Here is a 13,845-nt window from a genome sequence, read left to right as displayed (position 1 = left end):
CTGGGGTGAAGTGTGTGTGTGTGTGTGTGTGTGTGTGTGTGTGTGTGTGTGTGAAGTCTGGAAGATTTTCCTTGCTGACTTGCTTTTAATGCTGTTCACGACTCAAGGAAACTGAGGATCGGATATAGAGAGATTTGCCAGATACTGTGATAGGGTATGGTCTATTCTAGCCCCTGCAAAAACACACACTGCCAGAGTTGTGAACAAATGTGCAGTAATTCACAAAATCTGTCCATTCCCCCCCACCCCCAATGGTATGAAAGGACTGAGTATGGTGTTGATTTTTGCTCAAAAATTTTCTTGGAGAACAAGGCAAAGTAATGGCAAAGAAGTCATGGCTTAAGCCACTGATATGGCCAACTGCTTGGCATCTCCCCTACAGTGGAAGAAAGGAGAGACTATTGGGTTGATTCTCAACCAGTGCACCTGCCTGCCTTCCTTTCAGTGGCTCTGCTGAGATGCAGGGACGGGGCAGTGTGGGGTTGCTTCATTTCCCTCTGCCATGTTTCCCAGAGCAGCAAATACCGATCCTGTGGCTAAGCCATCCTTTGTGGACGGAATTCAGTGTCATTCACTCAAATCTGTCTCTGAGTAGGAAAAATTCTTTCTTCTTTGCTCATTTTTAGGTATTCCGTGCAACAACAGAACTTTTAGGTGTGGCAATGATATTTGCATTAGGAAACAAAATGCAAAATGTGATGGCCCTGTGGACTGTCCCGATGGAAGTGATGAGGAAGGCTGCAGTGAGTGGAAACGTGTTCCTTCTGATCCTTTGTATTTGCTCCTCACTTGACCTGTTTTTCATTTTTAGTCCCTTCTTGGTGTAATGCCCCAGGCAGAAGTTACCACAGGCCAGGGAAGAATAGTAAACATTGGTGAACTGAATCTGAAATGGTTTCTCAGAATTAAAAACTCTAGAGTGGATTCTGTCTTCTTTCTTGATAATAAGCATTCATGCACTAGATGTTTATACTGAGAACTTTCCCTTTCTAATAACTCTAATCAAGGCATAAGCTCTTAAATAAAAAATCTATGAGAAAGGAAATAGGTACTGGAATGCCATGGATGACTTTGTTAATTATGCCTTATGTTGTGATCAATGTCAAGTGCTGGTTCGTTCCTTAGCTATGACCTGAGAACAGTAATCTACCATATGTTATTATTAGTTGTGTGGTTTCTAATTGGCCATGCGCCAACATGTTAATTATATATCCTTATCAATACTATTTACACTGGAAAATAATTGCTCTGATAACTAGTTTTTCTTAACTAGGTTTTTTTTTTTTTTAATTAATTAATTAATTATTTTACTTTTGGCTGCATTGGGTCTTTGTTGCTGTGCACGGGCTTCCTCTGGTTGTGGCTAACGGGGGCTACTCTTCGTTGCGGTGTGTGGGCTTCTCATTGCGGTGGCTTCTCTTGTTGCAGAGCATGGGCTCTAGGCGCGTGGGCTTCAGTAGTTGCAGCATGCAGGCTCAGTAGTTGTGGCTCGCGGGCTCTAGAGCACAGGCTCAGTAGTTGCGGCACACGGGCTTAGTTGCTCCACGGCATGTGGGATCCTCCCGGACCAGGGCTCGAACCCATTTCCCCTGCATTGGCAGGCAGATTCTTAATCACTGTGCCACCAGGTAAGTCCAACTAGGTTTTCATTTGTTTGGGACTTACAAATTCTCTCCCAAATCAGCACAACTTCAAGGACACTCTCAATTCTGTTGCATTTGGAACTAATCTTTTTTCTCTACCTAACAACCTGAACTCCACGGCTCCTGTTCTTATCAGTACAGCTGTTACTAATAGGTCCCCTCCTCCCCTCATGTGTGTTATTGTACAGAGACTCTGTGTCAAGGCCTATTTTCAGGAGGGAGGTAGTGGTTTGTTGGTGCTGGTTTCAGACAGACCCCCATCTCGCCTCTCTAGATAAGCAGGGGATTTCAAATTGCTTATCTGGTTAGTCAGTTCCCAACCCAGCTCAAAACTTGACTGGATTTCCAGTTTTTCTTCCAAGTCTGCCTTTAACTCATGTGACCCTTCCTCTCCTAAAGGCTGCAGCAGGAGTCCCTCCACCCTCCACCGCATCATCGGGGGCACCGACACCCAGGAAGGGGGTTGGCCATGGCAAGTCAGCCTCCACTTTGTTGGATCTGCCTACTGTGGAGCCTCAGTCATCTCCAGGGAGTGGCTTCTCTCGGCCGCCCACTGTTTCCATGGAAACAGGTAGGGCATCGCAATTCTTACCCTGAAGTGACCACAGACCATACACCTGCCCCCACGTTGTGGGAAGAAGCTCCCTGTTGGACACATTCAATCAATTCAATTGGTGGTTTTTTATTTTGTTTTGTTTTTGTGACATCAATTGTATGCCGAACATTCTTTTTAGGTATTATTGATATAAAGAGAAGAACACAAAGGAATATCAAGAATGAATAGGCTTTTACCAGACTGAGCAAATAGGATAGGGCTTTCAAGTCAGAAGGAATTCTGTGGGAACGTGTGAAGACTATGGAGTATGGGAATGTGTGGAGAACGGGTATTAAAGGATCACTGGAGTACAGGAATCCCTGTTTAGAGCGTGAGGGTAGCGATTCTGCATCCAATTTCCAGTGTAGAGGTGGGGAGGATTCCCACAGTCCCAAGTAATTCTCTGACATTAGCTGGGTGTCCTACAATTCAACTCAATTCTGACTTTGTCTACCCAGAAAGACACTCAGATTAAACAGTTTAGGGGCTCAGTCCTACAAAACTACCCCTCTCCCCCTAATTCAGATGCCAATCCAAAGCCTAGGTTGCCACCTGAGCTTCTGACTGACCGGTTATAGAGTGGAGGTTCTAATGACCCCCTCCTTGGATTTTATTAATTTGCTAGAGCAGCTCACAGAACTCAGAGAAACATTTTACTTGCTGGCTTACTAGTTGATTATAGTAAGATGTAACTCAGGAACAGTCTGATGGAAGGCATGCATAGGGCGAGGTATGAGAAATGGTACAGAATTTTCCATGCCTTCCTGGTGTGCATCATTCTCTCCGAATCTCCACGCGTTCACCAACATGGAAGCTCTCCAAACCCCGTCCTTTTGGAATTTTATGGAAGCTTCCTTACAGAGGCGTGATTAATTAAATCATTGGTCATTGGCCGTGGATTCAACCTCTAGCCCCTCATTCCTCCCTGGAGGTCGGGAGTGGAACTGAAAGTTCTAACCCTCCAATCACATAGTTGGTTCTCCTGGTGACCAGCCCCCAGCCTGAGTTGCAGTCCCAAAGTAACCTCATTAACATAACAAAAGACACATTTGTCCCTCTCATCACTTAGGAAATTCCAAGGGTTTTAGGAGCTCTGTGCCAGAAATGGAAGGAAAACCAAGTATATATTTCTTATTATAAATCACAATATCATGGGGGGATCATGAAAAAGTCCATTAGGCGTGTCGTCCGAAGGGCTCTGTCTGCCTTTACCAATGGAATTATTATGGGGCAGACACTCTCCCAGCTAAGGGTGAAAGGAAAGCTCAGAAAACAACTTCACTAAAAAGTAACCTTATTTGGAATCTATTGGATCTTAGGTACAAAAATATGCCATTCATTTCTCATTCAGAATTTTTTAAAGTGGAGTATTTCAATGAATTTATACAATTAGAGTATTTGTTTCTCCTGGAAATTACAGGATTCATGTTAATGACTAAAATGGCTACACTTCTGTTCCACCATTAGTCTTTTATCCTAAGAAACTGTTCCAAGTAATACGTGACCCTCAATACTCCCCTGGGTCCCCAGTGCTGCCTGTGAGATGTCAGCTAAGCAGATAAAGGGCCACACTCTTTGGGATCCGTCTTGATTTTTCTTCCAAGGCTTCCACATTCTCTTCACCCCACCAGAGCAAGGCTGCTGCACCCATGGAGACAGAAACCTCAGGTGGAGGTTACAAGACCCTCGATGACTTCATGCCAGGCTACTGGGGTCAGGATTAGAATTCTGGAAGGGCTCATAGGGAGTGGGACCCTGTGAATAGTCAAGTTTGAACAGTTAGAGCAGTGATCTTTAAGGCTTCTGGTAGTTTTCAAGAAGGAATTTCCTTACATTCCTGCTTGGAATACTTTGATTTCTAATCTATTTTGGTATTCATATCATTTGAATTTGGTAAAAGGATCCCCAGACCACTGTCTTACTGGCCCCGTCTCTGTCTCCATCGAATACCACTGTCAGCATGAATAGGGAGAAGGTAACAAATGAATTGCAGTCACTAACAATCTTGACCTGTGTGTGATTCCTGAAATACTGGTGGCAAGAAAATTGCCAGCATGTCCTTAGAGTGTCGTTGAGGAAATTTTCTGGAACTTAGCTATCATTCACCAGCCCTGCTCTACCTTACTTCATCTTTGGTTTTACTAAGGAGACAAGGGAGGCTCAGAGAAGTTGTGCTTCTTGCCATGCCCATGGACAGAGGCAACGACCAGGATAGGGACTGAAAGTCAGACCCCCCTTCCTGCAGCCCTCCTCCCCCTGTGGAGTGCTCTTTTCCAAACCGTGTCTGGTTCTTCAGGCCTCTGACTCCGTGCTTCATTCCTTTTGTACCAGACTCTCCGACCCCACACCATGGACTGCTCACCTTGGCATGTACGTGCAGGGGAATGCCAAGTTCGTCTCCCCAGTGAGAAGAATTGTGGTCCACGAATACTATAACAGCCAGACCTTTGACTATGATATTGCCTTGCTACAGCTCAGTGTCGCCTGGCCTGAGACCCTGAAACAGCTCATTCAGCCGATATGCATTCCTCCTGCTGGCCAGAAAGTGCGCGGTGGAGAGAAGTGCTGGGTGACCGGCTGGGGGCGAAGGCACGAAGCAGGTGTGTGTGTCAGTGAATGCCATGCCCTCCCCTCCAGATCATAGTAACTCGTGTTGATGTAGTGCTTTAGGGTTCATGGAGAGGGTTTTTGTATATGATCTCATTGAGCCTTCTAAAAACTCTGAGAGGTGGAATGGAGGAGAGTATTATAATTCTTGTTTTATGATGCTTTCCCCTTGACCCCAAAAGAAGCAGGACCCACTTCTTAAGGGAAGGTCTCTGAGCAAGGCAGGACTAGATAGATAGTATGGGCCCTTTGCAAACTCAGAGGGGTTTGCTAGTTCCCTTTCATCCAAAAAAATTGACTCATTTTCATAAAGAAGAGAAGGATACTCTGTCACACACACACACACACACACACCTTACTGTGTCAACTCATAGACAGTTATCTGGAGGATGATGAGAGTATGTCCTTCACAAGGGCAACTAAGTGGCCAAGTGAATGAGAGTGAGGGCTGAAATCCAGCCTGCCCTTAGCTTCCCAGACTGCAGATTCAGGCATAGGAGGTTAAATCAGCCTAGAATTGATCCACGCAGAGGGGATGCCTTTTTACAATTCTTCCACCCAGAGGGGGCATCTTTTTTCATGTGCACAAAGGTCAGACTTTATGGTAGGGAAGTCCCTACATCTGTCCTGCCAAGGTTTTTATGGCCTAGGATTCTAAATACACAGTAAGGAGAAGAATCCAAAGTTTTAATCCAAAGGTTAGAGCTAATGCTTTCCCTTGATCTCCCAGTCATCTTGGATTCCCTTGCAGTCATTTCCAAGGGCTTAGGACAGATACATTTTCTGTAAGTCTTGAACCTTATCTTGGCCTTGCTTTGACACTCTCTAAAGATTCACTATGGGCAGCTTCTCCAGTGCCAACTGCCTACATTTAGTTATTGAAATCATGAAATTCACCACCTGTTTGGCCCTGCTGAGGGAAGGCAGATCACTGCTCGAACACCTATAACCTATCAGGTCTGTGCTCAGGACTTTAATTACATCATCATATATCACAAGAGGAAAGAGTCTATTCAACCACCATATCATGGGACATTTTTTTTACAAGCATGAGTGTGTGAGTGTTTATTTTTCTGAATCATCTTAGCCACAGAGGTTAGAAAAGGAAGTGAAAGGGCTATATCCACAGTGTTATGTTTTTATGGTTCCTAGGATACTCCCATATGTCAGTTATAATGCTCCACTTAAGGGGCCTTCCTGACCAGTGAATATTGGTAATAACTGTTACTGATTCACAGTCCTGAAGGCAGGAGGTACTTGGTGAAGGAGTATGGCACAGTAGCTCAGATGGTCGAGTCAGACCTTGGGTCTGAATCCTGCTCTGTTACTCGCTCTTCGTGTGCCACTGGTTAAATCCTTTATCCTCCTAAGCCTCCATTTCTTCATCAGAAAAATGGTTATCATAATAGAATTTACCTAAAAAAATTGTTATGAGGGTAAAAGGAGAAAATGAGTAAATTGTCTAATAAAGTAAATGTAATCATTACTGTGATTTCTACTTCTATGTGTTTTCCAGACAATAAAGGCTCCCCTGTTTTGCAGCAAGCAGAGGTAGAGCTCATTGACCAAACCCTCTGTGTTTCCACCTATGGGATTGTCACTTCGAGGATGCTCTGTGCGGGTGTCATGTCAGGCAAGAAAGATGCTTGCAGGGTAAGTCATCCTACGTTCCCCTTGCCTAACATGTTGTACTTTCCATAAATGCTTTCATGTTTAATCTATACAACACTGGGCAATAACTCGGGCAGGGGCCTACCTTCATTCATATATTAATTATAATCCAATTGTCTGAGATCAGGGAAAGGTGATTAAATAGTAATTGGATCTGTAAAACTCATTTTCTGGTCGCCATGTAGTTTCCTCCAACAATTAGGGAATGAAGTCAGCATTTATCATTCTGCCACGATTTTCTTATAACCAAAAACTAAAAAACAAAGCAGAACGCACACACGCAGTGTTTTAGGATCACTACCTATATGCATGGCCCAGAGGTAGAAGTCAACCTACCTTCCAAGACAACCATGCCTCAAAAGGTTATTGTAAGGATTAAATGACCCAAAACAGTGCTTAGCACATACCAGCACTAAATAAATGTTAGCTATTATTATTATTGTCATTATTATTACTATTGAGGTTTGTTATTTTTTTGGAGGTATGTGAGAATTGTTTCCTCTGCAAGAATCTTCTAATGTCACTCTTGGCCTAAAGAATCTAGTTTCTTATGATGAATCCACCTTTTGGATTATAGGAAAAATAATTCTAAAATGACATTAGAAGTATCACATTATTTCTTGTTACTTCCCCAAACTGCATAGTAGTTAGCCAAGCAAGAGCCTGTCAGAGTAGGAGTTTGCTCACAATTCATTAGACACCTTAATGCAAAATTGATGATCATGGGACAAATGTGCTTTTTACTTACATTATCTTCTTGTGTAGGGAGATTCGGGTGGACCTTTGTCCTGTCGAAGAAAAAGTGATGGAAAATGGATTTTGACTGGCATTGTTAGCTGGGGACATGGATGTGGAAGACCAAACTTTCCTGGTGTTTACACAAGGGTGTCAAACTTTGTTCCCTGGATTCATAAATATGTCCCTTCTCTTTTGTAATTGTGCAAGTTTGATTTTTGACTGTGTTTTATGTGATAGATTCTTTAAAAAAGAATGCAGTAATTATCAGTAAAATGAGATAATTTTTTTCTGCTGGAACTCTCAGATTGCATATATTTGGTATTGAAAGACAGAAAGATTAATATGTATTTTATTCCCTGAAAAACTGCCTCAAGGATAGAGCTGTATTCATTCTTAAGCATCAAAGGGCCATTGATTCAGGAATGGAAGAAAACTAAAGTAATGTCATGAACCAAACCTCTAAAATAAGACAAAAAGTGGGTGAGATGCTCAAGAATCCATACCTTACTTTATGTTCTTATTCAAGGGCAGATATTTATAAGGATCCAGGCAAAACTGATTTATTGAAATAAGTTCCATTAAAAAAACCATGCCAGATCTTCAGTGTTCTAATGAAATTAAATGCATAAAAATGACTCCTTCACAAATGCAAATAAAACTAAACTCAGTTATTGACAGAGGAAGTACCTATATTGTTATTTTCCAATCCAATTTGTCTAACCATATCACAGGACTTTTCTTCAGCTGTAACATGGTAATATTGTGTACAGAGAAACCATCAAACAACTAACAAAACTTATTTGTCAATTACTAATTAGTAATCTTCACTAAAACGATAGAATGAAGCATTGTGGTAGTTGGATTGAAAGCACTTACAGGGGATTTATGAAAATTGTGGCAATGCTTGTCAGCAGTTGAAAGACAAAGGAATTTTTGGAAAGTGAAAATTTTCAGAATATTATCATCTGACTTCTGATCCCTTTATAAAACTCCAATGGCCAAGACTTTCTTTTATTATCAGAGCTGTGTAATACCTAGCATAGTTGTAAACCTATAGTACATGCTCAATACATCATAGTTACTGATTTGTTTTGATTTAGAGTGTTTCACACATAATCTCAGAATAATCTTTTCATTAATAGAGGCCGTACTTAACAATATCACCAAGTAGGTAAAAACAGCAGAAAGGAGAAGAATGATATTATTTTTTTCCCTGGGACAAAGTCAAAGAAAGTAATAGCAATGCTATTTTTAAGTAGGGTCCAAAATAATGAAACTGGATTTCATAGGACCTCGGAAAAACTTAATGTAACAGCAAAAGAAGAGAGAGTAAAAGGTGTCATAACCCAGATCAGATAGTAAGACTGAAACCTGGATATGATTTCCCTGAGATAGTGAATGTTTTCCATTTCACAAAACATATTTTGATTTGCTAAAAGGCTGTTTCCTTCAGATAAAGGAAAAATGTTTTAATGATACACCTCTGAATAGGTCCCTGAGGATTCAGTAAACTGGCTGTGGCATAGTGCAATTCAGAGGGCCAAGTGTTCTCCTTAATCCACAAAGGGAGATTTAGCTACTGAACCCATGGCATAGAACAACAAATTAGGCTGACAGTTCTTAAAACCTAGGTTTATTTTGCCTGATATTGCTGTGACCTAGGTACACGGTGAATTGTACTTTTTACTTATGGTGATTTCTAAGGAGATTTGCTATTCAACAGAATACCTCACAACTTTGCATAAGTTTGTGATCTCAGTTAGGAGATGGAGGATGGCTAGCATGATCTATCAGATTCATCAGAGGGAGTTTTCAAACCACGCATACATGCTACCATTCTAAGCACTTGCTGGTGCTAATGTGAGTGTACCTTGTTCCTCATCAGTGCAGACATGGGGAAAGGGTTGAGAAACACCAGTTTAACTTACTTGGCTACTTCATGCCAAGATGCTTTTAGAACCTGAATGATGTAGGAATATCGACTTTATTTTTGCAAAGGTGTGAGTAGAGGCAAATTCCAAGACTGGTTTAGTTAACAGAGTGGAATGGTCTCCAAAAACAAAGACAGGAGCATTTTCATATGCTAGACTATTGGGGAGAATTTGTAGGGACTCACCCTTCACAGTGCCTGGAAAACTGCAAAATGAAATACCACAAGCCAACCAACTATTTCTCATTTGTTTTCTGCTTGATTATCCTGAGTGGCTGATCCAATTGCTCTAATTGCTGATGTTCAGCATAGTACTGCTTGCCATCTGTCAACATATGGGTACAAAATGTGGTGTTTTGGGGGCTTCCCTGGTGGCGCAGTGGTTGAGAATCTGCCTGCTAATGTAGGGGACACAGGTTCAAGCCCTGGTCTGGGAAGATCCCACATGCCATGGAGCAACTAGGCTCATGAGCCACAACTACTGAGCCTGCGTGTCTGCAGCTTGTGCTTCGCAACAAGAGAGGCCACAACAGTGAGAGGCCCGCGCACCGTGATGAAGAGTGGCCCCAGCTCGCCACAACTAAAGAAAGCCCTCGCACAGAAATGCAGACCCAACACAGCCAAAAATAAATAAATAAATATATAAATTAATTAATTTAAAAAAATGTGGTGTTTTGAAGAGGCATAGATCTATTTGAAGCTAATGAGATGCTTTGGTGACCTCACTTTAATGATGTTACTTTATTTTTTGTTTTATATGATAACCATTTAGGAAATTATTTGCTTTTAAAGGAGATGAAGAAAGAAGAGCAAGTACTATGACAAGAAAAGCAAAATTGAAAATCTTACACTGGTCAGCAAGTCTTGGCAAGAAGTATGTTTGAATTTTTTAATGTTATTTACATTTGACCCCCTTGAACGAACTAAAGTACTTGAGTCAATAATAATTTTTAGATTATATTAAAAAGACCTATTTGTGCAAGAACAGTATACTTTAAAAAAGCACATTTAAAGAACTATTTATGAAAGAACAATAACCTTTAAAAAGCTACCCCTATAGAAGTCAGTTTTGAAGAAAATGCAAAAAGAAATCTAGATAGAATTTGATTCCTCATTCACAAATCCTAAATTTCAACAAGAATTATTTAATCTACACCTGGTTCTACTTCCAGGGAGAAACACTTCTTTCTAACTCATCTGAAAGTTCAGTTTAGAGTCAGACTGGAAGGATAAGAAAAGTCCTCAAGTAGAAGTTGGTACATTCACCTACATTCTAGATCAGCTGTCTGGAGATGAAGAAATTTGCAGTTAGCAGAAATCAGGAACAGGTTGCAAGTAAGAATTTAAGTAGTTCAGGCAATATGGGGAGGTGTGAGCAAGTGTCAGCAATCCAGAAAATGTGACAAGACAGGAACACAAATCAATATCAAAAGAAAGTATATTGAATCAAAGGTTATTGCTGGGTGCAAAGAGTTTGGGGTAGGTGGGTATTAGTTACAGAGATACTCATAGTTATGGAAAGGAAAGGAATATTTACTGCGATTCTGCTTTTGCCAGGCACAGGAATAAATGCTTTACTTTAATTACCTCATTTAATCCTCCTAACTCTACTGGGTAGGAATCATTTTATAAAGAGGAAAGAAGCTCATAGACTGTAAACAACTTGCCTAAGAACACACAGATAGTGAGGGTCTAAATTTGATCCTAACTCTTCTTGTCTTCAAAACCTATACTACCATAGGGATGTCAACAGTGTACAAGGGCTAGTCTTATGGAATTCTGGAAATGCATTCGAGTCTAGATAAGAGAATAAATAAACCTCGCCTCGTGGTACTCAGAAGGCATTGAGAGATGTGGTGTAGAATATGCTTGTGACAGGAAACAGTAGCTTTCTGGTTCTCTGGGAGAGTGAAGGAGATTTTAGACATCTGTTCATGGAGAAACCAGGCTTGGAAGATAGCTACAATCCATCCCACACAACAGAGGGAATCTCCCACTGAGAATGAGCTCCTGCAGTCAAATGAGGAAATTATGGGAAAGATGGTCTGGGGCTGGGTAAGGATAGGAGTCAGGGTTAGAGAGGTTTTAATGGTTCTAGTCAGGGTCTAAGGCCCTGGGTCTAGCAAGCTGTCATTACCGAGAATATTCAAGTTAATCAACATTTACAGAGGGCACTGTGCTGGATACAGAGCGGAGTACTGGGAACATAGATACCTCGAGGAGATTAAACAAATGCTGGAGGCAGACAAGGAAAGAGAAATTCCTGCTCATATTCCATTTTAGCCATTCTGGCCTCTTTACTGATTCTCAGACAGTAAAAGTCAGACAGGCTCCGGTCTCAGGTCCTTTGTCCTGGAGTTCCTTCTTCTTTCAGAAATCTGCAGAGCTAATTCCTTATCATCTTCAACTCTTTGCTCAAATTTCACTTTCCTAATGAGGCCTAAGTTGGTCAACTTATTTGTAATCGCAACTCCCAACTGCACTGCTCTCCAACCTCCCATACTCTTCTTTACCTTTTTCTTTTTCCCCATAGCACGCACCACCTCCTAATATTCTAAAAACGTTATTTAAGTTTGCTCCCCCTTAAAAAATATTAGTTTCACAATGGCAGTGATTCTGTTTTATTTAGCTATCTCTTCAGATACATCTCAAGCACCAAGAAGAATGCCTGACACATAGCAAGCATTCAGTACTACTTGTTGAATTAAATTAGACTGAATATGTGACATGGTTAGCACAGGAACAACATGTATTGGTAGCAGAGAAGAGTGTGGATAACTTTTGGTGGAGGAAGGGAATCATAGAAGGTTTATCGGGAAAAGTGTGTTTCAGCTTGGATTTAAAGATGAAGGGGCGTTGTCCACACAGAAAGCGGGCTGGAGTGGAAGGAAAAACATTTGAAACAGAGGGAGCATCATATACAAAGACGTGGGGAGTGGCAACAGAATGGGGGAGGGAAGGGCCAGCCAGGAAGAGGAATCTGGTCAGACCAGAGGAGTCTACTGACTACTGAATGTCTGAGAAGGAAGACTAGAAGTTAATTATTGCAGGGAAAGGTATACATGCAGGTTCCTCTCTCTTTTCACCTCTGATTCATTCTCTGCTCTTAGCCTGGGAGGCTGACCCCCAACCTCCATCACCAGTTTCCAATGGGATTTAACGGGCAAAACCCTGGCAGGTGGAGAGAAAGATCAGAGTATTTTTCCTCTCTGCTGGACCGTAGTCCTGGCAGTGGCTGCAAATTTTTGTGACTACAGATCCTATCAAGAGGGCCCAACTGATGGTTCTAGTCTTTAATCAAGCTCTAGTCCCTTTTAAGCCTCAGGGTATGGAGGGCTTTCTGCTATTGCTAGTCCTTGGGTGCCTTGGTGCCCCTTCTTGGTTCCCTTAACCCTTGCTCCTTCATTAGAAACCTTCTTACAAAATCCCAGCTGAGAATGCAGACTGAGTCCTGCCTTTTAGGGCAGAGAAAGCAGAAGTCAGTGCCGGCCAGCAGCTGAGTGGCTGCAGTTAGCACAACCCCATCCAGCAGGCAGATGGAGTCCAGAGTCCAGATGAGCTGGCAGCAGGCAAGAGACAACTAGAGACCCGATATCTAGGCAGTGTCTGAACAGTAGGCATCGAGGGTGCTGGATTTTTGGACGCATGTCAACATCTTCTGAAATGGAGCTGATTTATATGTGCCAGGTCCATGCCTCAAACTCATCTCAATATGTATGTTTGTTGGGGGCAGGGATGAGAAGTAGGGAAGCAAGCCAGCTCTGAGCAGAAGCTTGAGAGAATCAGCACACCCTGCATAGCAAACATAATTTCAGGCTCTCAAGACCAGAAGTTCTGACTATGGACTGTGGATTGTGAGTGGGTGCATATACTTTTTCCTCAGGTTTGTGTGTGTGTGTGTGTGTGTGTATATGTCGTGGTGGTGATGGTGGGGTATCTGTGACTCCTCTTCCCAAAGGTACATAATAGCCAACGTTTATGAATGTTTGCTATATGTCTGAGTGCTTTGCTGACATCAACTCTTTTAATCGGGCAACAACTCCCTTAGGGGGGTACTAACATTATGTCAACTTTCCAGATGAGGAAACTGGGCACAGAAAGATGAAAGTCCAAGGTCTCGCAGTTAGGAACCCTGTGAGAGGGGATTAATCTGGGCAGCCTGGTTCCTGAGCCTGCTGTTTCCTCCACCACTCATTACGGTGTCTTTGCCTGACTCTGGACTCGTAAGAGGAAGGAGTGTATTCGTATTATGCACCTTCATTGGCTCAGAGCCTCGCACGATGCCCGGCACGCAGGAGATAGTTATATGTTCATAGTTATATGTTGATTAATGAATGAAATTTTGCTAGGCAGAGAAAACTGGGGCAAGCCCTTGCAACAGACAGCTCCTCGAGGAGGTTGGAATGTCCATCCATGCCACAGCCCGACGCCCAATCAGGCCCTCGGCTCAGCTTCTGCTTTGTATATGTACAAATAGCAAGGGTCAGAGCAGACAGCGCCCTGAACAAACCAGAAAAACAGCCCTCTTCCGCTGTGTTCGGGAGCTCACAGCCGGGCAAGGCTGCGGCACCTGGCGGGAGCTACGGGTGCTTCCCGGGTGTCAAAGCCAGCCTCCAGCTCCCCACGCCCCACCAGGCCCCGCCCACCGCCCGAGGGCTCCC

At 42.5% G+C, this 13,845-nt stretch overlaps 1 protein-coding gene across 1 annotated transcript in view; it reads left to right on the top strand.

The window, feature by feature from the left end:
* The window catches only part of TMPRSS7 (transmembrane serine protease 7), a 37,339-nt gene extending 29,861 nt beyond the window's left edge, over nt 1-7,478 (top strand). The window contains 5 exon segments of the mRNA XM_036849685.1: nt 627-743; nt 2,043-2,214; nt 4,570-4,838; nt 6,362-6,498; nt 7,282-7,478. Coding sequence (XP_036705580.1) covers nt 627-743; nt 2,043-2,214; nt 4,570-4,838; nt 6,362-6,498; nt 7,282-7,452 — 866 coding nt within the window. The 3' untranslated portion in view covers nt 7,453-7,478.
* Nucleotides 7,479-13,845: the final 6,367 nt, after the last annotated feature.

The sequence above is a fragment of the Balaenoptera musculus genome, chromosome 4 (assembly GCF_009873245.2).
Source record: "Balaenoptera musculus isolate JJ_BM4_2016_0621 chromosome 4, mBalMus1.pri.v3, whole genome shotgun sequence".
NCBI lineage: Eukaryota > Metazoa > Chordata > Mammalia > Artiodactyla > Balaenopteridae > Balaenoptera > Balaenoptera musculus.
The sequence above is the reverse complement of the archived record's forward strand: the minus strand, read 5'-3'. Positions and strand labels throughout refer to the sequence as shown.